The following is a 24,837-nucleotide window of genomic DNA, read 5'->3' as shown; positions in this document are numbered from 1 at the left end:
GCCTGGCCAGTGAGGTCTGAGAGCCTGGGGCCCCTCCATGCTTGGTGCCCAGGGGCCTGACCTGGCTTGGGGACTGCCCAGGGGTCCCCGTCTTTCCTTCTCTCCCTGGGAGTTTGGACCCTCTCTCCCCACCTGCCACCTCCTAGTCTCACTCCATCCACCAGCCCTAGGAAGGATAAAAGCCTCGAGAGACACAAGCATTTTAGAGGTGGGGACTGTCCCTGGCCAGTCCCAAGGGCTTAGGCCCAAACCCTTGATTCACCCAACTCCTCCTCCACTGACATCTCCTTGCTGACCCATGACAGATCCTGCTCCTGGGCAGCTGCAATGGCCTCTGAGTTGTCCCCTTTGCTCCGCCCTCCCCTGACAGCCCCAGATCAGCTCCCTCTGCTCAGACCCACGCTCTCCACAGCCCCCTCCCTCCCTCATTCCATCTCCACTCCTTGCTGGCCTCGCTGCTGTTCCTCCACCACGCAGACACTTGCTGTCCCCAGATGGCTGCCTCCTTATCTTCCAGATGCCCCTTCCCCAACCGCCTTCCCTGACCGCCCATGTAAACTGCAGCTTCCCTCCCCCGACTTCCTTCTCACTAGCACTCACTGCCTTCTGGTATATAAGACAACGTGTCCATTTTATTTATAGTCAGTCTCTCCACTGGACCGTGAACTCCAGGAGGGCAGGCATTTTTCTCCGTTTTATTCCCTGCCACAGCCCTGGGGCCTAGAAAATAGATGCTCAAGAAATAGTTGGGGCCGGGCGCGGTGGCTCACGCCTGTAATCCTAGCTCTCTGGGAGGCCGAGGTGGGCGGATCGTTTGAGCTCAGGAGTTCGAGACCAGCCTGAGCAAGAGCGAGACCCCATCTCTACTAAAAATAGAAAGAAATTATATGGACAGCTAAAAATATATAGAGAAAAAATTAGCCGGGCATGGTGGTGCATGCCTGTAGTCCCAGCTACTCGGGAGGCTGAGACAGGAGGATCCCTTGAGCCCAGGAGTTTGAGGTTGCTGTGAGCTAGGCTGACGCCACGGCACTCACTCTAGCCTGGGCAACAAAGTGAGACTCTGTCTCAAAAAAAAAAAAAAAAAAAAAAGAAATAGTTGGGCAAACAAACAAACTCTGTATCGCCCACCTGCCTGGGCTGTACCCACACACGACCCCCGTCTCCGCCCCTAGTACAGAGGAGAAAGCGCAGTCTCAGTCGGCTCTGCCGTAGCCTCAACACGCGGCCCCCAACCAGCCTCGTCCTGCTAGCCTCAGTTTCCCCCACTGTTAATGAAGAGATCAGATGGCAGCTCCTCTGGCTTTGGCTGTGTTGGAGCTCCAAGGTGCCCTCAGCATCTCTCTGAGGCCAGAGTGGAAGGGAGGGGGGTGTAGACAGGGAATTCACAAAGGCAGGAGGTGGGAATACCTGGTAGTACCTGCTTGGAGGAAACCTCCAGGCCTTACCTTAAGGCCCCTGCCCTGGAGCAGGGGTGGGTTGAGGGGAACAGGGAGGGGCAGTTGTGGGGAGCTAAAAACAGACTTGAGAAAAGTTTCTCCAAAAATATATACATATTTTAATCACGCCCAAAGTTCAACCTGGGAAGCCTGTGGAGCGGAAGGAAGCCAAACGTCCAAGGGCTGAGGCCAGAGATCCCATGTGCAGAAGGGAGTCGTCACCGGAGGAAGCCAGCCGCCAGGCAGGTGAGCGTGGGGACCAGCAGGGCGGGCAGAGGCAAGGGCAGCAGCTGGCCTGGGGCCTGGGACTTGTACACCGTGCGCTGCCCCTGGTCCTGCACAGGCCGGACGTTGTCTGTCATGTTCTGTCTTTGGCTCTCGTCGTAGTACAGCTTATCGGAGAACTCCAGGATCTGCGGAGGGAGAGGGCTCAGCGGGGGCAGCAGCAGGAGCTCAGGCCAGAGGGGCTCCGTAGCCCCACCTCTCAAGGTCATTATGAAGATGATGGGAATAAGGGACGTAAAGTGCTTGGCATGGTGAGGGCCAAGTTCCCCTTGGCTTCCCTTAACTCACAGTTTGGAGGGCCCCCGGCTACTGCTACCATTGTCACTGTGACTGTGGCTCTCGAACTTGAGCGTGCACCAGCATCAGCTGGGGGTGGGCCTGTTGGGCCCCAGAAGGGCCCCACTCCCAGAGTTTCTGATTCAGTAGTTCTGGGGTGAGACCTGAGGATTCCCATTTCTGGCAAATTCCCACTGGTGATGATGTTGATGCCATTGGCCTAGTGACCACACTTTGAGAATCAGCATTATGGAAGAGAAGTGCCACAGGGCAGGGATTGGGCTCACTGCTGTCTCCCCAGAGCCTGATATGTTGTAGAAACTCGGGTACCATTTGTTGAGCCAATGAAATATTTCCTACTGCCTCTGAGCACTTCCTGGCCAAAGACCCTGCCTCATGCTGATGCCTCTTCCCTGGAGGCTGGCTCCCTGCTCTTACCTGCCCTTCAGGTTTCAGCCTGGAAGCCTTTTCTAACCAGCCCCTCCCCAGCCTCCCATCCAGCCCCCATCCAGGGATGGAACAGCCCACACCCTTCTTGTCTGTCTCCAGTGAATGTCTGTGGATTGAACCAACGGACTTCCACTCCCTGGGGCTCCTCACCCACACGCAGGGGACTTCTGGGGGCAACAGAGGGACGATGTCTAGAGAGCCAGGCAGAGGGACCCTGCACACCTGGTCTCTGTGCAGCTCAATGTGTTCCTCGAACACAGTCCAGATAACCGTCTCATCACAGGTCGGCGTGGTGAGCGAGCCCAGGTAGCGGAAGTAGTGCCTCAGTTTCTCCTCATTGGGCAGAAAGTCTAACAGGCTGATCCCTCGTATGGTGGTATTCATCTCTGGGGGTGGGGACAGAGGATACTGTCAGTGGGAGTCGGGGAAGGAGCCCCTCACACCTCCACCCTGAGAGCCCAGCTGCCCCCCTACCCTTGCCCCTTCCTTTGTTGGGAGAGGCCCTTTCCTTACACTTCACCCTCGTCCCCGATCCTGACTCACCGGGTCTGGGGATTTTAGACAGTGCCTCCACCAGTGGCCGGAAGCCTTCATTCACCTTAGGTCCAGGCTGGAATGGGAGGGAAGGGGGCTTGAGAAGGTCTGTGGGGAGCCGATGGACCTGGCCACTTCATTCTCCTGATCTGGGTTGGGGGGTGGTAGGCAGCTTCTGGGATTGAGGCTCTGGGCGCCCCACCTGGCCTGGGGGCATACAAGTAACCAGAAACAGAGGGGAAATGGGGGCCTCCCCTGCCCCGTGCTGCCTTGCCTGAGTCCCAGGTCTCCAGATCCTAAGAAGCAGCCCCTCGGACCCTGTTCCCCGGGAGCTGGGCGATGGGGGCCTACCTTCACCAGGAAGGCCAGCACTGCGATATCGTCTCCAGAGTCCTGGGCATCATTCTGGTTCCCCGATGTCTCCTCCTCTTTCTGATGTACTATGTGCAACTGGTGGGGGATGGGAGGGATGGAGAGTGGACCTTTGAGGGGGCTGGAACACCCTCCTTGCCCAAGGTGTGTACACGCCCAGAGCCCAACCAGGAGACTGCCCTGGAGGGGGACCCTCACCTCCATGGCAAAGAGCTCCCCATTGATGCTGTGCTCCGAGCCTGCATCCATCAACCTGGACCAGTGCAGGTGGAACTGCGTGGCCTGGTACCGAGCAGGCAGTCCTCCTCCAGCAATCGCGACCTCAGTCCCATCTGTCGTCGTCGGCAACATGACCACTGAGGCACAGGAAAGGGCAGGGCCCTCGAACCGGCTTTCCCAGAGCCTCTCCCAGCCCCTCATCCCAGCTCCACCCAGACAGGCCTTCTCTCCTGCCTCCCACCCTTCCTGGACCACCTTAACCTTTCCCTGGCCCCCTCCCTGGCCCCCCTGCCCGCCTGCCCTCTCCTGTACAGCCCCCACTGCCCAAACCGCAACCCTGCCCTGGTCCCTTCTCTGCTCCAACGCCTCTCTCTGGTGCCCTGGTGTCCTCAGAGTAATGTCCAAATTCCTCCACCCGGGTGACCTGCCCCTGGTCCCCAAGCCTGGCTGGTCCTGGGCGTGACTTCACTCTCTGTCCTCCATCCACACAGAAACACCCGCAGTTCCCCAAACACCCCAAGCTGTTTCATGCCTCTGGGCCTTTGCACATGTCATCCCTTCATCCTGGAATCCGGTCTGATGAAAGTATTGAAAACACAGCTAGAGTGTTCCCTCCTCTCCGAAGCTACCTCCCCCACGGGGTGTTCAGCCCCTCCTCAGCAAGGTGGACCTGGGCCTGGCGTGCCCTCCCTGGGGGAGCCCTCTCCTCCCAGTCTTTGGGGAACTCAGGGTGCCCGGGGCCTCCGTTCAGCCCACCTGAGTGCCCGCTGTTTTGCACGGTCCACTCTAGCTTCTCACTGTAGCCAGGGAAGGAGAAGGGTCCCAGGCTTTTGTCCACCTGCACCTTGCTGGTAACGATGTCGATGGGGGACTGGCGGCTCTTCTGGCAGTTTCCACCCCACTTGTCTGGCCCTGAGTGAGGATGGAGGGCGGGCTGAGAGTCAGGGTTGCCCGGCACCGAGACACAGCGTGCTCCACCCCACTGAGGTCAGGCCCATACAGCCAGGAAGGCCGTACTGCAGGGATGCTCTGCTCGGAACTCTGCCCTCGGCCTCCCTGGGCCTTCCTCCTCCTCTTCCTCCTCCCCCTTCCTCCTCCACAGACACACACACACAAAACCAGTGAGTCCAGCCACGATGTGGGGCAGGATGAGAGCAGGGTTGCCAATGGGTGGCTGTGAGCTCTGGGGTCTGGATAACTTCATGATGCTGTGCGCATGACACCTCTCTGAGCCCTGGTTTTCTCAACTGCAAAATGGGAACTGCAGTGACAGCCTGCTTCCCAGGGGTGCTATGTGGTTTACAGAGGTGAACGGGAGAGGGCTGTGGGTGCTGTGGCGTGGGACCCTGGAGGGCTGCTGAGCAAAGGACACTAAGCATCACTGAGCAATGGAAGGCGGGAAGTAACCCTGGAGAAGCCTGGTTCTCGCACCCTGGTAATGTCAACCCCCAGCTGGGCAGGGGTCAGGTGGGGCAGCACTGCCCAGTCCCCAAAGCACAGAGGCAGGGAGAAAGCAGACTGCAGGGAAATTGGTTTGCATGTGAGTAAAAGTGTAAAGGACCATCTCTCGGGTCCACATGCAAAGGGTGTCACCAGAATAAAACAACTCTCCCTTTTGCCATCCGAAATAGCAAAATGTCTTTCTCCTTTTAATGCTGCTGCTGATTTATTCCACAGGGAACTCACCCTCTCAGTGACAGGAGGTGCCAGTGAAGACTCTGGTCACTCTGTGTTCCCTGAGCACCAGGAGAGTGTGTGTGTGTGTGTGTGTGTGTGCGCGCGTGCGTGCTGGGAGCTGGTATCTGACCACCATCATCCTTCATCCGTCCCACCCTCCTGCGGCTCCATTTCAACCCGGATGGTTCCCACCGTGCAGAAGGACCTGTCCCCAAGCCTGGCTGTACTCACCCAAGCAGGTGTAGTTGGAGGGCTCGACTTGAATCTCGTAGCACCAATGTAACTCTGCAGCAAGAGAGGAAGGTGGTGAGGCCTGTGCACACGTGTGTCAGTGTGTCTGTGTGCGCACGCATCCCTGAGCACGTGCACACGGGGGAATCAGAGGCTGGGCATATCCCTGGTGTTGAAGCCCTCCCTTGGGTTGGGATGGAGAGTGTTCCTGAGGTATGGGACTGAGGACACTTAATAGGAAAACAATCCATGGGCTGATCAACTGGTCAGCTTGCCTAAGGCACTGTTTCCCCAGGCAGGGCTGGGTGAAGCAGCCGCCAGCCCTCCAGGGAACCCCTCTGAGGCCTCAGCTCTAACATGGGGCCGACCTGGACACTCTCCGTCCCTTGGTCATCAGCCTCCTCCTTCCCCTTCCATCTCCCATCCCAAACCTGGAAGGGAGGCTCTGGGGAGAGAGGAAGAGGAGGATTAGGGCCCAGCCTCCACTCCTGGGACAATAGAGTCAGGCCCAGCCTGGCAACTTTCCCAGCTGATCTGAGTTGCGTGAGGATATGGGGCTGGCCCGTCCCCAGAATGCCCCACCTTGTGTTATTAAGTCCTGTTCTTGGCTAAACTTTCACAGCTCCCACAGGCAGGAGAGCAGCCAGGCCTTTTCCCCTGCCCCACCACTCCACAGTCCTAGTATTTGGGGCCAGACAGACTTGGGTTCTAATCCTGCCTCTGACTCAGGACAGTAGAGCCCAGCGTCTCTGAAAAGAGGCTGCACCACAAATGTGGCACACTAATGCAAGGTGTCAGTGATGGCAGAAACTGTGTGCAGGGGCAGAGAGGGCATGTAGGGACCCTCTGTGCTTTCTGCTCAATATTTCTGTAAACATAAAACTGCTGTAAAAATAGAGTCCATTAATTTTTTTAAAGGCTGCACCAGCAGGATGAACAGAGCATTTTATCCAGAGCTAGAATTCTGGCCCAGCCACTCAGGGGGCTTAGGTGGGTTTGGGGGCAAGTCCCTTAATCTCTCTGAGCCTCAGTTGTATCATCTGTAAAATGGGACTAATACCCACCTCATAGGGCTTTGGGGAGGATTAAATGAGGGATGGCATAGAGCTTCCAGGCAGTCTGGCACTTAGTAAAATCCCATTGGCAAGTCCTCCCCCCACCCACCTCCCTCCCTCGGTGGCCTCCTGTCAGTGAGCAGATGGCCGAAGCCAAGGAGGGGCAGAGAGAGGAGAGAAGTGAAGTGGGTTGGAAAGAACTCAGGGATGAGGAAATGCCTAAGAAAAGCACGGCTCCCAGCTCAGCCGAAGCTAAGGCCTCTGAGCACACAGCATCTTCTCCCCTCTGCCCGGGCTGCCCCCAGGCCCATCTCCTCTCGGGTCTGGGCCAGTGGAGGGGTCCCTGGAATGGGACAGGGCTGAGAGGGAGCCATGAGAAGGTCAGACTGTCGGTAGAGCAGTGGGAAGGCTTCCAGCCAGGGGGCTGAGCGGGAAACTGCCAGCCTCTCTCTTGCCCCAAAGAGCCGCTTTGGGTTTCTGGTTTCCCAGCTCTGGACCAATGCTTCTCCTACCCTGCTGGCATAGCCTTTTTCAGAGATGCAGGGTTTTCCCCATGACATTCGTCCTCTGCCCCGGACAGGGCTCTGCTGCGCCTGGGAGTTGCTGCATCTGGGGAACCCCCCCCCCCACACACATCAACTCTGCAAAGGGCAGTGGTCGCTTCCCACCCAGGCCCCTCCTTGTGGGTGGGCAGAGCTCTGAAGCTGGAGGCCATTCACCTGCCTTCCAGCTCCGGCTCTGCCTCTTACTTAATCCCTACCAAAGAACGAGTTAACTTTTCTGAGCCACACATTCTTCCTCAGACAGAAGGCGCTGCCGTCAAGCTCCCAGCACTAGTGTCCGAGGGGTTAATGGATTAGAGGTCATTTACACTGTGAGAAGTCCCCACCCTTCGAAGGTCCCAAAGGCAGAAGGGGTCCTGTTGCTTGAGCTGGCCCCTCTGGACTGCAGTCTCCTGGAGGCTGTTCCGGGAGCAGTCTTGCTTAAGCCAGAGTCCTCAGGAGCCAACTATGAAGGGCGGGGCCCTCTTGTGAGCCTCCTACAACCTCCCTGGGGGGCCCATCTGGTCCAGATTTAGCTTTTCATAGGAATTTGCTCTTCCCTAGCTCTGGCTACAGCTCCCAGGTTTGTAGTAGTAACCTCTGATCCACTGTCTTAATCATAGAGACTTTTGACCTGCTTGGCTGAACGCTCTTGTAACTACCCTCTTCAGGAAGCAGAAGCTGGGAAAACATAATGGTGATGAGGCCAAGGCCAGGGGTCAGGTCTGTGTCCGTGGAGCGAGGGTGGGGTGCTGGCTCTCAGGCTCATGAGAGGGGCACCCTTGCAGATAATTACCAGCTCACTGGCTTGGGCCACTTCCAAGATGGCCTGGGAAAGACAGGGCATACTCATAGCTCCAGGTCCTACTCAGGCCACCTGTGTGACCCGAGATGGGGTTAGACACCTGAAAACCACTGCCAATCACCCAGCCACTGTCCCCCACCCTTTACTTACCTACCCCCCCACCCCCCTTTCTAAGAGATGACTGAAGAAGCTCCCTCTAATGGACCTTGCTCACCCCACCCTCCCACTCTAAGAGAAGAGGAGTAATCCTGAAAAACAGCTCAGCAGAACCCAAGTGTGTCCTGGGCAAAGTCTCAGCAACTCCTGGCCAGGGGTCTGGGGCACTGAAGGGGGCCAAATATATCCTCTCCTCTCTCCCTCTTGAAGGGAGCAGATGCGCTAAGGATTTCCATGAGCGACCCAGTCACTCTCCAGCTTTAAGTCCCCCTGGGATGGGTGGGTGGAGGAGAGCAGGTCCCAGTCGAAAGCCCTGGCACCAAAGCGGAGCACAGCTGTGTGAGGGGTTGGGCGACGAAGGACTCCTGACCAGCGGCAAAGCCTCCTAACCATGGCTCTCATTACCTTATTCCAACCCTTTAGACACCTGAAGTCACAATTACTAGCCCTGTTTCGTGAATAAGAAAACTGAGGTGAAGTGACTTAGCCAAGACCATACAGCTACAAAGCTCCCAAGTTAATTGCAAAGCATTTCTCTTTCTGTTACGTTTCTGTCATGTCTAGCTGCTTACTGCGTTTCAAACATCCAACCCTACAAATAAAATTTTTCACATTCTGCCTTTTCTCTTTCCTCCCTCCCTGGACGGGGCCCAGAGGAGATGCTGCAAGATGTCCCTCATCCTCCCAAGGGGCCAAGTCCCTCCTGCACAGGGCACACTCTCTCTCCCTCTCTGCCGAGGGCACCTTCAGCCCTCACTCCCCGCCACCTAACTTTGGGGAGGAGGTTTGGCCGGGGTGCCCCTCCCCCCGCCCCCAGAACCATTCGAAGGGAACTGGGTTGGAAACCGGCAGCCGGGGCCTTCCTGTGAAGGAGTGTGGGGTCGCAGAGAAGGCACCCCCGGATCCCCGTCCCCACCGCTGGAAGGCTGTTAGCTCCTTATCAAACATTAACACGTCTCGCTTGTCACCTCCCACCTGGACGAATAATTAGGAGCTCGGCCTCAACATTAATCTTTAAACGAAAATCACCCTGTCCGGAAAGACCGGCTTCGCCAGGACCTCGGGTCTCTGTGTGTCCCCAGCCAGGCTCCCACTCCCGCTGGGGGCTGGGGCGATAACCGCAGCTTGCCGCCCTCGGCCGGGCGAGGACCCCGAGGCAGGAAGCGGGAAGACAGGACCCCACCGCAACGAATTGGCAGTTCGTGCCCCCGCCGGGGCCGACGCCTGGCACTGAGCCCCAGTGGGACGGCCCCACCGACAGACTGAGCAGGACCGGGAGGAGAAAAGCAGGCGTCCGTCGAGGCGGGTCGGAGCAGCATCCTTACCGCAGACTCTCACCCGCCTGGCCCCGGCCGCCGGGCCACGCGCACTCACCGCAGCCGCGCACACGCGTGTCGCACACGAGCTCGCGCACGGCCCCCGCCTCCCGCACCGTCGCCGCTGCCCGCGCACACGCAAGCTGCCCGCGCCGGAGCCTCGGCAGGGGGAGGGGCCGGGGCGCAGAGGGGCCACCGCGGGGCTCACCTGCAGCGGCCGCGGGCCCGGCAGCGGCCAGGACCAGGAGCGCAAGCAACAGCCGCATCGCGACCGAGCAAAGACGCCGCCGAGCCGGGGGTCGCGTACCCAGGAGGCCGCTGAGGATGCCGCGATCATGCGGGCCGGGGTTTTATAGCGGAGCCGCGACGGGAGGTAGCCCCGACAGCTGGACGCGCGAGGCGGCTCCTCCCCCTGGCGGAGCCTCCCCTCCGGTCCCCTCCCGTCCCCTCCAGTCCCCTCCTCCCGTCCCTGATCTGAAATTCTCCTCTCTCCCGCATGACCCGTCCTGCCCCGCCACCTTTGGCCAGGTGCACGAGGCCCCCTCACTCACCCCGCGTCCTCTCCACTGACAAACGTCGCCCTCCCCGCCCCCATCCTACCTCCGGCGCCTGCTTCGGGAACCGGGAAGCTACCTCACAAGGTGCTCAACCTACACAGGGGCGAGTGCCCGGGATTCTTGACTTTGCTCATATTGGTGCCAACCACTGCGCAGTGGTCTCGGAATGGGACCTTAGCAGGGCCTTGGGGCGGGGGCTGTGGGAGATGACCTCGTGGAGAGAGGGAGTTGCGATGCTGTCTGTTGAATCGGTGGCCCCAGAAGAAGGGATCTCGTCTGTGTCAGGCAGTGCTCACTGATCCTCTGGCTCTTATCTCTTTTTCCATTTCCTCCCGGGCTGCTCCAGACTTAATTTCTAGGCAGACCAAAGACGCTTCTTCCAACGCAGAGCAAAGCTGATGTTTATGTGATGGCCAGAGCTGGGGGGTTAGGGGGTGATGCGGGGAGGGGGCTGGATCCTATGGAGGCGCCCAGGTCCAAAGGATGGGATGGGAAGAGAAGAGACTGGGGTCTGAATGGACCCCTAGTTCTTCCATCTGCCAGGATCTCCAGAGGAGTCCAGGGAAAGGAAATTTCCCTTGAGGGAGGCCCCAGCATTTGGGGAAATAGGGCTGCTCCCCCTCAAGCTGCCTCTTGTTTCCTCTCTTGGCTGTGGACCCCTGCTATTGCAGGTCTTGTGCATCCCACATGGGAGTTTGTGAAGGAGTTTCTGTGAGAGTTTGGGAAGCTCAGACTGAGGTGGGGGAGAGGCACAGGGAACCAGGCATTGGATCTCAACCCCTCCATCAACAGGAAGCCCCGGTTTTCTGGTTCAGCCACTTCCCCATCCGCTGCCAACCTCTCAGCCCCTACTGGCTTTGAACCTGGGCTAGGGACAGCACAAGGGGGATTGCCTCCACCAGAATGATCCAGTCAAAGGGGCTTCCTCCCGGCTTAGAGTTATGGCTGACTTCCCCCTCCTGGCTCAGGATCACACAGCCTCACTGAGCAGCTTTGATCCTACGTAGAGGCAGGTGGGAGGGGAGGGGGTGTCCACATCAGGCTTAGGGCCCTATTGTCAACACTGCTTTAGAATTTAATCACCAACCTAGGACCATGGCAATCCGGGGAGGGGCTGCACACCCCAGAGCCTTTTCTGGGGAGTGGATTTGTGTTCACAGTGCTGTAAAAACATCTCTTTCAGGACTGAGGAAGCCAATTCCTGGGAATTGAGGCTACCCCAGAGAGTCCTTGTGAGCCCAGGCCGGCTCCCTGGTGAGTGGGGGAAAGATTTGGAAACCTTTGGTGGGGTTAAGGGACTACTGATCAGGAGCTTTTGCGTTGGAGTCCCCCAAGGGAGGGGAGTGTGGGTGTGTTTTGAGGCCAAAGAAAATGGATAAGAAGAGCCAGTCCCTGACAGAGCATCCCCTGTGAGCAATTGGGGGACATTAAGGAAGTGCACTTCCTCTCAGATTGCATCTTAATTGTGGGCACCATGGAGGCTGCACACTGGCTATGTGGGTGGTCAGGGGGCGGCTCCTGCTCTATCTGCCATCTCTAACTTCAGGGTCACACAGGATTAGAGGCCCTCCCCACTCCTGCTCTTAGCATTCCCAGCCTTATTGCCCAGCCCCAACCCCAGTGCTGGCCTTCCATAAACCAGTCACCTGTCACTGTCTAGGCTGCCTGGGACCCAGAGTACCTGTAGGGGGCAAGGCCTGGTTCAGAGTCATTAGCCTAGGGATGGGTGCTCATATGTACTTATAGGGCCCATAAAGCTGCCAGCCCGGTCAGCCTGAGTGGGAGAGCCCAGCCCAGCAGCTCCAGCCTGCAGCAGAGTCCCCGAGTGTCTGGAGTTCACATCTTTGCTCTTCTTCTGACTCAGGGATGACCTTGGGCAGCTTTTCTATTCCTCTCTGATTGCAACTTCCTCATCTATAAAGTGGAGATGGTAATCCCTGCCCTGACCTCTGCCAATAAAAGGTTCCTGGGAACTGCTGTGAGCCAGGGCCTGCTCAGCCTGGACTTTCACAACCGGCCTCACGGTGCCTGGGCGTAGCCGCTGGCCCATGGCAGATGCAAAGATGGATCACAATCATTGTCCCCTGAGGATTTTCACTTGCAATTCCCTGTCCAGAACAGGCGGGAGGCAGTGGGGAAGCTGGAGGCTTTGAGGTAGCATATCCCCGAAGTCCCTTCTGGCTCCACCCACATGCTCTGTGATGTCAGCTGAGCCTCAGTTTCCCTCATGTGTGAAATGGAGTCATACCCTTGCCTTCCTCAAAGGTTGCTGTGAGGATTCAGTGAGCTAAAGTCTGAGGACTGGCCCAGGGTTTGGTACATTGGCACATGTGACCATGACCTCTAAGCAGAGGTCCCTTACCTGGATTAAACTTGACCCTAGGCGAATGTGGATGCAGCATCGGGTGGGAGGGGACCCTGGGCTAGGCCCAGGAAGGGCCCCTGGCACATTCTGGCTCTTCCCAGACTCCCAAGGGCAAGGAAAGGGGAGCCTCAACTGCATGGGGTGAGGACGTGAGATACAGACTCAGCCCTTCCTGGGACTGTGACAGGCGTGGGCTAGAGACATAAGGGAGCTGAGAACCTGTGCTCCTGGTGTTCCCAGCCCAGGGGAAGGTCAAATACATATCCCTAAACAGAAAACTGTTTATCCCATAAACGGAAAACTGCCATGCCTTATGTTTGGAGTGAGAGGTGGGCAGACAGAGCAAGAAGGTAGAAGATCAGAAGAGGATTTGGAGCAACAGGCAGTTCAAACCCCAACCCCAACACTTACCCTTCACCTGCCTCAGGCTGTATTCTGATCAGGAAAATGAAGATGAAGATAGCAGCTCCCTCACATGTGCATGGTCAGAATTCAACAGGATGATGCTGGGCAAAGGGCCTGGTAGAGGTCCAGGCACTTAGTAAGTGCTCAGTAAGCCTCAGCTGTAAGTATGAGTCATTCAGGACAACCATGGCTTTATATCCGGACTAGTGCAGGAGCCCAGAGCAGCGGCGCCTAACCCTGCCAGCGGGGAAGAGATTGGGGAAGGCTTTCCAGAGGAGGCGAGACCTGAACTGAGTCTTCAAAGACAAGTAGGTATTAACCAAAAGGGTAGAGGAATCCAGGTAGGGGAGACAGGAGGAAAAGAGGCATGGAGGAGGGGTGTACAGGAGCATTAAGTGAGAGGGGAGACCACTGAGATGTGAGACTGCAGAGGCATTTGGGGCCAGCCAGACAGGGCTTGATGGTTAGAATTAGAAGGTTGGACTGATCTCTCCCTTGGTGGAGGGGTGGATATCAAAACCCTGATTTTATAGACCAGGAAACACCCTCAGAGAGGGTCATTCAACGCCAGAAGGGGACAGGGATCCTCAGTTATTTCTTTGAGTTACAGAAGAGGAAGCCAAGGCCCAGAGAGGGCAGTGACTTGCCCAATTTGCCCAGCAAAGAGAGAGCAGAGTTGGGATTTGAACCCTGCACTCCTGCTTCCCCTTCCCAGTGCTCTTCCTGTGCTACCTCACCTCCCACAACACCACATGCTGCCCTCGTGCTGGGAGCCCAGGCTCCGTCTGTCCTCATTTTCCACGCCCTCAGATTCTCTGCAGATTGGCAGATGATTCACAGAAAGGTTTGCAGAGATTCCAGCTTTTCTGTCCCTGGGTAGTGAGAGTAAATCCACAGAGAACAAGGTGTAATCAGTAGCCCGCCCCACTTCGCCACTCCCCAGCCTGGATCTCTGCCATATTCAGCAGGGACAGAAAGCTCCTTCTGCCAGCACCTGTGGGGGTTGCGGTCCCTCTTCCTCCTCTTTGTGCCCACCCTGTTTCTCCGGACTGTGGAGAGACCCTTGGGGAGTTCTGGAGGCTGTCACTGGGCCAGGACAGGGGCCTCCTTGATCAAGGAGTTGGCAGAAACTTCTTCCCCTGAACAATTTGAAAATAACAATAGCAATAAGGCGTGTGGAATGGTCCAGTGATGGAGATGACATATGTTCTGTTCCTGCCCTGCAGAAAGTTCAGGAATACTCCCCGTGGTTGTCTCCTCCCCTCTCAGTGTCTCAGCCACAGGAGCCCAGGCTCACAGCAGCAGGAGGCAGGAATCAGAGCTCCTGTGGATCTTCCAAATGTGTTCATTTGCATTCTGGTTTTGTGGTGGAGGGACCCCTAAAGATGGTGATAGTGATGAGAGAGGAGTTAGGTGGGGAGAAAAAGGAAGAGCCACACAGACAGCCTCGCAGAGGAAGGAAATAGTCCCTCCTCAGCTAACACTGTGGCAACATTGAGAAAACAGCTGTGTCAGGTGTGTGTGTGTGTGTGTGTGTGTGTGCGTGTGCTTCTTTTTCCCTGATTACCCAAACAATTACTTTGCTCATTGTAGAACATTTGGAAAGTAAGAGAAAAAAATCACCAATAACATTGTCTCCCAGAGGCAATCATTTTATAATTTTGCCATATTTTTAAGGAAAAAAAGTTTTAAAGAAAATAATCACCATCCCACCCTCAGATTCTCTGCTGATTGGTAGATGATTCAGAGAAAGGTTTGCAGAGATTCTAGCTTTTGCATCCCTGAATGGTGAGAGTAAATCCACACAGAACAAGGTGTAATCAATGGCCCGGGCTCTGCCACTCCCCGGCCTGGATCTCTGCCACATGCCAGCGGGCACAGAAAGTCCCTTTCCTGCCAGCACCTGTGGAGGCTGTGGTCCTTCTTCCATCAATCCATGTTTAATTTTTCTGTGTTCTCTTTTGGTGTTCATCTATATGCAAACACACCATTGCCATAGTGAACAATTTAGTGCCCTGCTTTTTAACCTTCACATTTCAGTGTAAACATGAGTCCATGTTACTGAGGAGCCTTCAAAACTTTCATTTTGTGGCTCTACAATATACTCAGGTTATATCATCAGGCTCCTTTCCATTACAAACAACACTACAAGCCAGGCACAGTGGCTGGAGTAATCCTAGCACTCCTGGGAGGCTGAGGCAGGAGGATTGCTCGAGGTCAGGAATTTGAGACCAGCCTGAGCAAGAGCAAGATCCTGTCTCTACAAAAAACAGAAAAATTAGCCAGGCGTAGTGGTATGTATCTGTAGTCCCAGATGGGAGGCTGGGACTGTAGTCCCAGTCAGAAGGCTGAGGCAGGAGGATTGCTTGAGCCCAGGAATTTGAGGTTGCGTTGAGCTAGGATGATACCACTGCACTCTAGCCTGAGTGGCAGAGCGAGACTCTGTCTCAAAAAAATGAAATAAAATAAATAAATAACACTGCAGCGAACATCTTCCTACTGGAGGGATAGGAACACAGAATGGGGCAAGGAAACTGGGGGTCTCAATTCCTCTTCCCAGCTCCCCATTGAGCAGAACTACCGTAGTTCATGAAAATAGTTTGGGGTAGGGTAGGGGTTAAGTAAAAGGTCTGTGAGGGTCCCTTGGAGGCCTGTTGGAGAATCTGAGCCTGGAGTCCTAGCTCTTTGATCTCTGATGTGCCCGTAAGGTAGGGACCGTGGGAGGGGGTGCGGGGGAGGTTCTGGGTAGATTTTCAGGGTAGGGAGAGTGTGGAGAAAGCGTATGCTTGTAGGTGTCTCCTCCAGGAGTGTGCTTGCACAGCATTGGCGCCCTCTACTGTCACTGCTCTTGCAACAGTTGGGGCCTTTCACAGTTCAGAAGTTCTTCTTTCTGTCTGTTTTCTCAGTCAATCCTTCCTTAGTCTTTTCCAGTTGAGGGGAGGGCATCATTTAACAGCAATGAAATAGCATTCAGAGAGTTGAAAAAAACACTCTTTAGGTCCACCCTCAAACCCGGTACCCAGAACTTTAGCTTCCTTCAAGAGACTTCCCAGACACTGCTACCACTTAAAACCATACTCTTTTTTTTTTTTTTTTTTTTTTGAGACAGATTGTTGCCCAGGCTAGAGTGAGTGCCGTGGCGTCTGCCTAGCTCACAGCAACCTCAAACTCCTGAGCTCAAGGGATCCTCCTGTCTCAGCCTCCCGAGTAGTTGGGACTACAGGCATGCACCACCATGCCCGGCTAATTTTTTCTCTATATATTTTTAGCTGTCCATATAATTTCTTTCTATTTTTAGTAGAGATGGGGTCTCGCTCTTGCTCAGGCTGGTCTCGAACTCCTGAGCTCAAACGATCCGCCCACCTCGGCCTCCCAGAGTGCTAGGATTACAGGTGTGAGCCACCGCGCCCGGCCCATACTCTAACTTTTGAGCTACTCTCTCTTAGATATCAGGGGGGAAACTGAGACAAGCAGTTGAGAATGAGGCAGCAAGTCCACTAAAGACCCTATTCTAGCCACTTCCTTCTACAGGTGTGGCCCTGGGGAGGAATGGCGGTGTCAGAGCTGCGGAAAGACGCTGAGGTTTTTGGCAAGGCGGCAGGGAGAGCTCACCTGCTGCGTGGGATAAGGCTGCACCTGGGTACATGTGGGGTGGCTGGAGGGATCTGCCCTGCCTCCCTCTTATTATGGGAACCGGGGCAGCGGGGATCGTGGCTGTTTTATAGCAAGTAACTCGAAAGTTTCTGAAGTGTAAAGTTTAATGAAGCCTGTGTGAGAATAATAGTGGCAGGGCTGGCTTCACGGGCATAGGATTTGCGTAGCTGCAGAGGGGCTGCGCTTGGAAGAACTCTGCGTTGGCATTTTGTGCCATATACCGGGGACTGGGGGAGATAGTCTGTTTTACGGCTGCATCTCCGGCCTCCCAGGGCTGGCTGGGAGCAGCTGGGCAATGGGTGTAGGGAACAACCCCTGGACCAGCAGCCCCTTGTAGAGCCCTGGGCTGGCGCACGTTCTGCTTTCTCGTGGGAAACGCTCCACGGTCGCTTGCTCACTGCCCACTGCGCCGCGTCATCGCCGCCTGTGTGCCCGCAAGGCCTCTCTAGCAGCCTGGCAATGCTCGAGGTGCGGCCACGCGTTGGCCTCCGTAGCGCTGACTGCTTCTAGCGGTGCCAACTGATTGCCGGGTCAGTGGCGCATGGCCAGCTGCGGCCACGTCCAGCCTGAGCGCGGTCTCCACCTGGACCAGCCTGGGCCTGGATCGCTGACTGTGCTGGGCCTGCAGACACCGCGCTTGCTGCACACGCGGCTCGTGGGGAACGTGCTGGACAGCACCCGCCTGCCTGACTTCTGCCTTTACCGTCTGGTCAGGCGCTGCGCCCTGGGCTGTTAAGGAGGCGCCAGGGGGCCCTAGGAGCGCCCCGGGAGACCGTGCAGTTTCCTGGCGGAGCCACAGCGGCAGGGCTGTTCACTGGGCTTTCTGGACCTTCTTTTCTGAACTAATCCCTGCACTGGGGAGTTGCAGCCCTTTACTTCGTGCTTCCCAGCGCCAACTTCGTTATGATCAACCTTGCCATCTTACACTTTGAGGAGCAAAAATCTGGTCCCGAAGTTGCAGAATCCTTCACTGGAAATAGCTGACCCTCACTTCTTGCCAAGACTTTAGGGGGGGGGGGACGGGGACCGGGATCTGGGGGGCACTCAGAGGTGAAGGAGGAGATATTCACTTTGTGGAAAATGCATGAGAGGAATTCCAGGGATTTTTCTCTCCTGTCTCCCAGGAAGTGGTGTTGGCACAGCTTGGATGGCTGTAAGGGCATCGAGATCCTAGAAACTGAGGGAGGCCTTCCTGGGGCGCAGCCTCCCCATACAAGTCACAGGACAGGTCTGGAGTGGGCAGGGACTATTTCCATAATACTCGAATTCCTACCAGTGCTAGGATAGTACGCAATTCGAGTTTTGCCCGCCTCTCCCTCGCTGCCTGCGTTTGGACAGGTCAGGGACCTTCACTGAGCCTTCTCAGCAAGCTCCGACCCCCTGGGTGCTTCCGGTTCAAATCAGTGGTGGTCTGAACCGCTGAGGCAGATGACGATCCATGCGGGTTATTGGACTAGTGTGGACGCATCCTGCATTTCGGGTCGGATCCTGAGTGGAGGCTGCAGGGGGAACGTGGCTCCTCGTTAGGTGGCAGAGGGGCGCGGGGCACTTCAGCACCGCGGGATGGACAGCAGCCTGGAAGCAGCAGCCCGAGCTTCGTAGGGGAGGGCGCAGCCCCGCTCCCCTCACCCTTGCCTGGTTTCGGAGTCTTTACCCAGGGAACAGAGGCGGAGGGACGGTCCCAGCGGGGCCGAGCTCTGGGCCGGGACCTCGAGACCCAGACACTGGGTGCAACCTGGGGCCTGTGCTCAGGGATCAGGGCCCGACCTTGAGCCAGGGGTGAGGAGTAGGGAGGGAGCGGCGGCCGCGCTCTCCAGGTTAGGCTGGGATCCAGCACCGCGCAGCCCGGGTTGAAGGCGGAGCCTTGGTCACGCTCCTTGAGCGGCCTTCCGGGTCGCCGGAACCCAGAGCAGCCGGCGCCAACGCTGTCGCGACCGTGCGCCGCAGGCCCAGAAGTACAGCCTCGGCCACAGCGTCTTGCCTCAGTTTAAAAGACAAAAGAAGGGCAATTTTGAGGGGAAATGGAGGTGCAAAGGGCTGCGTGAAGGTAGTGAGGTACAGCAGTCCCGCTGTGCTGAGCTCGTGACGGTGAGGCGAGTGATGTACCGCTTCTGGGAACCGCAAATGCGGCTCTTTGTGGGAAGATTAGGAAGTGTTTTACACAAGGTCTCTTCTGAGCCTCACAACAACTGAGAAAAGTAGGCCCGAATATCTGATGTAATCCATGAAGGATCTCAGAGAGTGCAGCCGACTCCTCCAAGTCACACAGCGGCGGGGCTTTGAGCAGGATTGGAATTCAGGATTCCAAACGCCAGATCTGCTGCTTGTCCTCAACACCTGCTGCCTCGCAGGAGCTGAGTCACCTCCCTGGCAGGGTGTCTCCGCAGCCATGCGGGTCAGCTGTGACTCTGCGGGTCTGTCCCAGGTGCCAGTCGTGAGTGTGGCCAAGGGACCCAGCAGACAAAGAAGGGGATGGGGGAGTGTGGGTCTTGAGGATGGCAGTGGCAGTTATGGTCGTAGGAAGACAAGTGCACATAGCATGGGGACCTTGGACAGGTGAGGCCTCATGATCCCGCTGCACTGAGGCCCAGGGCTCCCATGAAGCCCGACTCGTGTATATACAACGATCCATCTCCCCAGCTTGCATTGAAGGGCAGGCCCACTGGCTCACCTCCAGGTGGATCCACTCCACAGGCAGTCCCCGGGAGTAGGCCTGGGCCCCACCTCCTTGCCGTTACAACCTCCTCGAATTTCTGATTGCACCTGCCCATGCCAGCCTTCCCGACTGGAACCTGGGCGGGAGGCAAGTCCAGCCCCTGGTGCCTGTGCATGTCCACTAGTCGGTGTCTGCACAGATGCCGCCTTGATCTCATCCAGCCAAACAGCTTGTTGGGGAGGAGTCAGAGGGATCCCAGGAGGGTGGGGGAGCCCAGGCAGGGCTTCCCAGGGTCCCCATAAGAGGAGGGTCAGAAACAGGAGAGGCCATAAAGCGAGCACCTTCTTGTCAAAGATTGGAGCCTAGCATGGGAAGCCTCTTTCTTCTGAATATAAAGACAATAACAGCATTTAGTTTGGGGGTGGCTTTTCTATACTGTCCCAGGATTTTCCTGAAACATCTCCTTCCCACTGGTTGAGGCCCAAGTGGCAGGTGGGGCAAGGATAAGGCCTGAGGGGCACTAGGGTGTCCAGTCTATTAAAATGGTCACTTCAGGTGCCACACTGGCTTGGGAGCAGCAGGGCTTGAAGAACACCTGCTGCTGCCTGCCTACCCTGATGGTCTCGGAGATAGGGTGATGAGTAAGTAATTCAGGGCAGGGCGCCAGAGCTGATGGTTGGCTTGGGCACATCAGATTCAATTTGTAACAATCTTCCTTCACTGTCCTATCTTGCAGCCCTCCTGACAGTGACTGTTGATCTGGCAGAGCCTGCTGTGCTCGTTGGGTATGTGGTCAAAGCTTGGAGGCACCGACTCCCCACCTGATCTTCCCTTGCCCCTCAAGTTTGGCATCCTCCATCGGCCTGCATGGCTGGGCTTCATCTTCTTAGCCAGGAAACTGGATGTTGCTGAAGTACAGCCCCTCAGCTGGGACCAGAGGAGGAGGATCAGAAACAGGAGAGACCATAAGGTGGGTACCTTCTCATCAAGGGTGGGAGCCCAGCCTGGGAGCCCCTTTACTGCTGAATATAATCATGATCACAGGATAATAGTAGCTCCCAATCATTGCCCATTTACTGTATGTCTCTGCCAGGCATGATGCAATTAAGATATATGCATCATTTCATTAATCCTTTCAACAATCTGTGAGGTATGTGCTGTGACGGTTTCCATTGCACACATGGGGCTGGGAGAAGTTAAATCACCCAGACCACATGGTCTGAGAGAAAAGCTAGGATTCGAATACAGGCCGTCTGACTTCAGATGACTCTCAGATGCTTTCCTGGCCTTGCAGCTGTTTTTCTTGGGCATAGCCTCAATGCCCAATGGAGCATGGCTTCTCTGGTGACCTCAGGACAAACCTCTGCAAAAGAACCCCAGCAGGGTGGCAGGCCCGAGGAAGGCAGGCCATGTTAGGAGGAGGTTGGGTGCATTCCAGCTGAATCAGAGTGCTAAGAGGGGCTCCTCCAAACTTCCAAGGTCCTCTCAGGGTTTGACAGCCAGGAAAAGGTGGCTTCCTCAGGGAGGGAGCTGCCACTGCAGCCTGTCTGCATTGACTCCTTTCAGATCTGTGGGTGGGAGAGAGAGCCAGTGGCTGATCTGGGAGGCCAAGGGGAGCCCAGGACCATGCAGGCCTGGGGTGGGTGAGGTATGGGGAGAGGCAACATCACAGGCCTGCAGGTCTGTGGAGCAATCAGGGCAGACACTGCAGAGAACAGAGAAACAGGTCTGTTTCCAAACTCCTTCCTGATGAGAACAGCTTAATGAGAGTACAGTTCCCACCCCAGGGAGCTCAGAGTCTAACAGAGGAGACACAGCTCTTAACGGCGGAGGGGGGGGGGGGCATGTCTATTTCTCACAGGGGACCCAGCACCAGCGCGGTGCCAGACACACAGCAGAAGCATAATAAATATTGTGAATGAACAATCCCCACTTTTCCTTTTCCTACGTTTTCCTCAGTTTCCCCAGCAATGGCATCCCGGACAGAGAAGAGCCTGGGTGGAGTGCCTGTTAACTCATGTTACTGCCTGCAAAGCTTCAGATCGCCAGGCCGGGGAAAGACCACTGACATCAGACAGAGAGACGCCAGCGCTGATCCTATGTTTGCAGGGCCAGGAGAAACGACAAAGTGTAGAGACCGTTGTGTCCCACTCTTTCATTTTATAGGGGGAGTGACAGACCCAGAAAGAATAGATGACTTGCCCCAAGCTACACTGCGAGGGAGAAGGGGGGCCAGGGATAAATAGTGTTCTAGGAACTGAACTGTTTGAGGTCAACCTCCTTCCACGCCAAGGAAACTGGATCTTCCAGCAACCCACGAGACAACCACCGAACACTTACTCAACTTAGCACTGGGCACTGGACGGTCCACCGATCGATCGAGTACACGACGCTCTACTTCTAGGTCTCGAGCACGAAGCAGGCTCAATCGATTGGCCGTCCCTGCTGGGCGTGGCCGAGCGCGGATTGGCTGGCGTTTGGGAACTGGGCGGGAAAGGCCGCGCACGGCGATAGGACTGGGTAAGTGGAGGCTCCTGATACACTCAGAAACCCAAATGCGCTGTCGGGCTGCCGTGGGCCCCAGTGAGCGCTGCAGGCCGGGCAGGGGCTGAGGGTTCCCTCAGTCCTCGCTGCGTATCATTTAAATCGTTCTCCAATTGGCGCCTCCTTTGTCCTCGGAGGCCTTTCCCAGGCTCTCAGACTCTATTAACTCTATTGTTAAAACTCTTCATTAGTCTTCACCACTCCTCCAGTCTCCGTCTGAAGCAGTGGTTTCCAACCACTGTGCATTTTCAAAAGAAATAAATTGCAAGTGGCTCTGCCCTGCGGGGTCGGAAGGTCTAGGTGCCTGAACGCCGCTCTGCACTCCTTCCCTTTCGCTCCCGCCCTGTGGAATCCCTCCTTAGGGAAACCTTAGGGTGCAGCTTTGAGTCACTCTCTACTGAGTAGCCCCTGCTCCTGCAGGCCACAGTGGTGCATCCTTGGGGCTTTGGGACCATCAATGCGCAGAGGTATGCATTTACTCCCATATTCTTTCCCAGCCTCAAGGAGCTAGCTCAGTCCTACCAACACTCCACAGGCCTCTCCTACCTCTAACCATTTCCACATTCTTCCCTTTTGTAGGTTAAGGGCCAAAGGTGACCCCCAGTTATCCCAGGAGCTGAGAGCCCTGGCTGTTTTGGGAGCACTGGAGTCTTGGAGTCCCCACTGCGGCTGGGTCCTAGACTGTCCTCCAGTCTCCATTCCTTGGGTAGGGGTAGCAAAGAGTACTCAATGGCCAGCAGGGTGACTCCTTCCAGCTAGCAAGTGCCTAAGAGGGCAGCAGACCCAGCCCTTAAGTGCTCCTCACCCTCCCATGAATAGGAGAAGATAGAAGAGATATTCCTTCCCTCTGAAGGCCCAGTGGGTTCCATTGCCTGCCCCCACCCCCCCCCCCCACAATCCATGGCCAGCTCCCTTGGGGGAGAGTATTTGAGCTCTCTCAGTGTGGTGGGCACTAGGGCCAAGGGGAGAATCCTACTTGATCTCTATCTCAGGCACCTCAGGGCTTTGAGGTGGGGGTGGGGGATACTGACCAGGTCATAGGTGAATTACCTACTGAGTGACCTATGCCATGGAGGCGGGAAACCCATTGGCATTGAGGGCCCAGCTGTGGGTTGCAGAGCCCTTTAGTTTGGAGAGAGAGCTCAAAAGTATTCATTGATGGGAGAGCCTTGCCTTCCACTCTCATGTGCCTCATTTCCCTCAAAGACACAGCCTGCAGTCTCTGCTGTTATAGCTGCTCCCTGATCTTTTTCTTCCTGAAGAACAAAAGCTGATCTAATCTTTCTCTGATATGGCACCTGACCTCTTCCTCTGTAGATTGTATTGTTAAAGATCCTCATTTGTTTTGGGTTGACTGTTGGCTGGGTTTTTCATTTTCTTTTCTTTTCTTTCTTTTTTTTTTTTTTCAATGCCTCTATTTTTATACTCTCCAGTCTCTATACTTCACTTTTTTTCCCCTAAATATTTCTGGAGTGTTTTCAAAAGAAATCTTACAGCCCAATAAGGAAATAAACAAGTAGAGCTGCTCAGCTGGAAGCAGGACTTAGAGGTCCTTTCTAGGAATATAGTAAGTCTCTCCACTTGGGCCTTATTTCATGTCCTTCAGTAAATGCTGATAATTTTCATATGATTCTTTTAAATTTTTTATCAGTATGCTTCTAGGAAGTAGCTCTTTTACAAGGAACACAATTTAACCCATAACAGATGGTTAGAGCCTTACAGCAAATACTCTCTGAGACCTGCATCAAGCTAGATAGTGAGGCGGCCCAGACGTGGCTCCTGGACCACGCCTGCCCTCTCCTGGAAGCGGAGCACCTGGGCAGCAGCATCCTAGCCACCTGTCTCGCTTGCTCACAGACCAGGGCTGGGCTTGGCCCGAGGCCACACAGCCAGATCTCAGTGGCCCTCAGCTGAGCAGCTTCTGGGGATATGGGCTGGGCCTCGTGTGGTTTTAACTTTATTTCTGTCCAAGTAGTACAGGTAGGCAGTTGAAAAGAAAAAGAGTATTATAAGGCATATGACCAAACAGCACCCTTGCCCCACGCAGCCCACCCCGGTCCCTCCTTCCAGAGGCAGCCACTTTCAAACTGCTCTGCTGTTTTTGTTTTTGTTTTTGTTTTTGTTTTTTGGAGACAGAGTCTCGCTCTTTTACCCTGGCCAGAGTGCCTGTGGAGTCAGCCTAGCTCACAGCAACTCCTGGGCTTAAGCGATCCTTCTGCCTCAGCCTCCCAAGTAGCTGGGACTACAGGCATGCGCCAGCATGCTCGGCTGATTTTTTTTTCTATATACTTTTAGTTGTCCAGGTAATTTCTTTCTATTTTGCTCTGCTGTTTTTGGAATATTTACAGCCACACCTTTAAATCACATGCTTCTGTTGTAACTTATCAGGTTTTAGAATAAAATGTTTGAGGGTTCTCTTTTCTTTTGTGTTTTTTTGCATATGGAAATTGGTTGAAAAGGTCATTCTTTCCCCATTGAATTGCCTTGGCATATTTTCCAAAAATCAATTGACCACATAAGTATAGGTATATTTCTGGACCCTCTCTTCTGTTTCCATATATCTGTCATTAATTCATTCCCAGCCTGACCACCCAAGCTGGGAAATACTCATCAGTAAATAACTCCGGGCAATGCAATGGTGTGTTGCACATGTCTTTTCTCTTACTGACATCCCGGGGCCCTCAGACTTCCTGCTCCTGTTTGGACTGGCTGCTTAGTGCTGCTGCCATGGAACTGTCACCCAATAGTCTCTGTCCCTTCATCTGGGGGTCCTCAGGCATCCCCCCAATCCCATGACATCCTATTCTTCTGGGTCCCATACCTTCCTCATTTTAGTTCATTGCCTTATGTTTAAAAAGCACTTTCTCTGGAAGTAAAGGAACATGGTAGAGGTACATACAAGGTCAAATTTTGTGACCCTGAACATTTGATGATATCTTCTTTTCTACACTAACAGTTGGTTGATATTTTGACTGCATGCATAATCCTATGTGGAGATAATTTTCCCTGCAGGGTTTAAAGTTTTCTTCTTCTGTATTCTTCCAGTGTTGCTGTGGCAATTCCTAGTCCCTAGTGGGTGGATTTTCTTTCCCCAGAAATTTTAGGGTCTTCTCTTTACCCATAGGCATTGTTAAAATTGCCAGTGCTGTGCCTTTTGTGACATTTTTTTCATCCATTGTGTGGATATGTGATATGAGTCTCTTCAACCCATAAACTAATGCTCTTCTATTCTAGGGATTTAAAAAAATTAGTTCTGGGCGGGGCATGGTGGTTCACACCTGTAATACTAGCACTCTGGA

The 24,837-nt window shown here is 55.1% G+C and overlaps 1 protein-coding gene across 1 annotated transcript; it reads right to left on the bottom strand.

Moving 5' to 3' along the window:
• Positions 1 to 1,657: 1,657 nt before the first annotated feature.
• On the bottom strand, positions 1,658 to 9,653 carry CA4 (carbonic anhydrase 4). Its single transcript, XM_069481066.1, has 8 exons — positions 9,566 to 9,653; positions 5,484 to 5,537; positions 4,332 to 4,487; positions 3,555 to 3,712; positions 3,336 to 3,434; positions 2,994 to 3,060; positions 2,673 to 2,836; positions 1,658 to 1,852 (listed from the first exon to the last, which is right to left on the bottom strand). The coding sequence occupies exons 1-8, from the start codon at positions 9,621 to 9,623 to the stop codon at positions 1,658 to 1,660; spliced, it is 951 nt and encodes a 316-aa protein (XP_069337167.1). The 5' UTR covers positions 9,624 to 9,653.
• Positions 9,654 to 24,837: the final 15,184 nt, after the last annotated feature.

Source organism: Eulemur rufifrons, chromosome 9, assembly GCF_041146395.1.
Source record: "Eulemur rufifrons isolate Redbay chromosome 9, OSU_ERuf_1, whole genome shotgun sequence".
NCBI lineage: Eukaryota > Metazoa > Chordata > Mammalia > Primates > Lemuridae > Eulemur > Eulemur rufifrons.
Note: the sequence above shows the minus strand (reverse complement) of the source record. Positions and strands in the feature narration are given on the sequence as shown.

Excerpts from the sequence above, each read along its gene's own strand:
- CA4 (XM_069481066.1), bottom strand. The coding sequence starts at position 9,623 with ATGCGGCTGTTGCTTGCGCTCCTGGTCCTGGCCGCTGCCGGGCCCGCG. Across the intron at positions 5,538-9,565 it reads CGGGCCCGCGGCCGCTGCAG|AGTTACATTGGTGCTACGAG; the intron begins GTGAGCCCCGCG and ends CTCTTGCTGCAG. Across the intron at positions 4,488-5,483 it reads CTCCAACTACACCTGCTTGG|GGCCAGACAAGTGGGGTGGA; the intron begins GTGAGTACAGCC and ends ATCCTCACTCAG.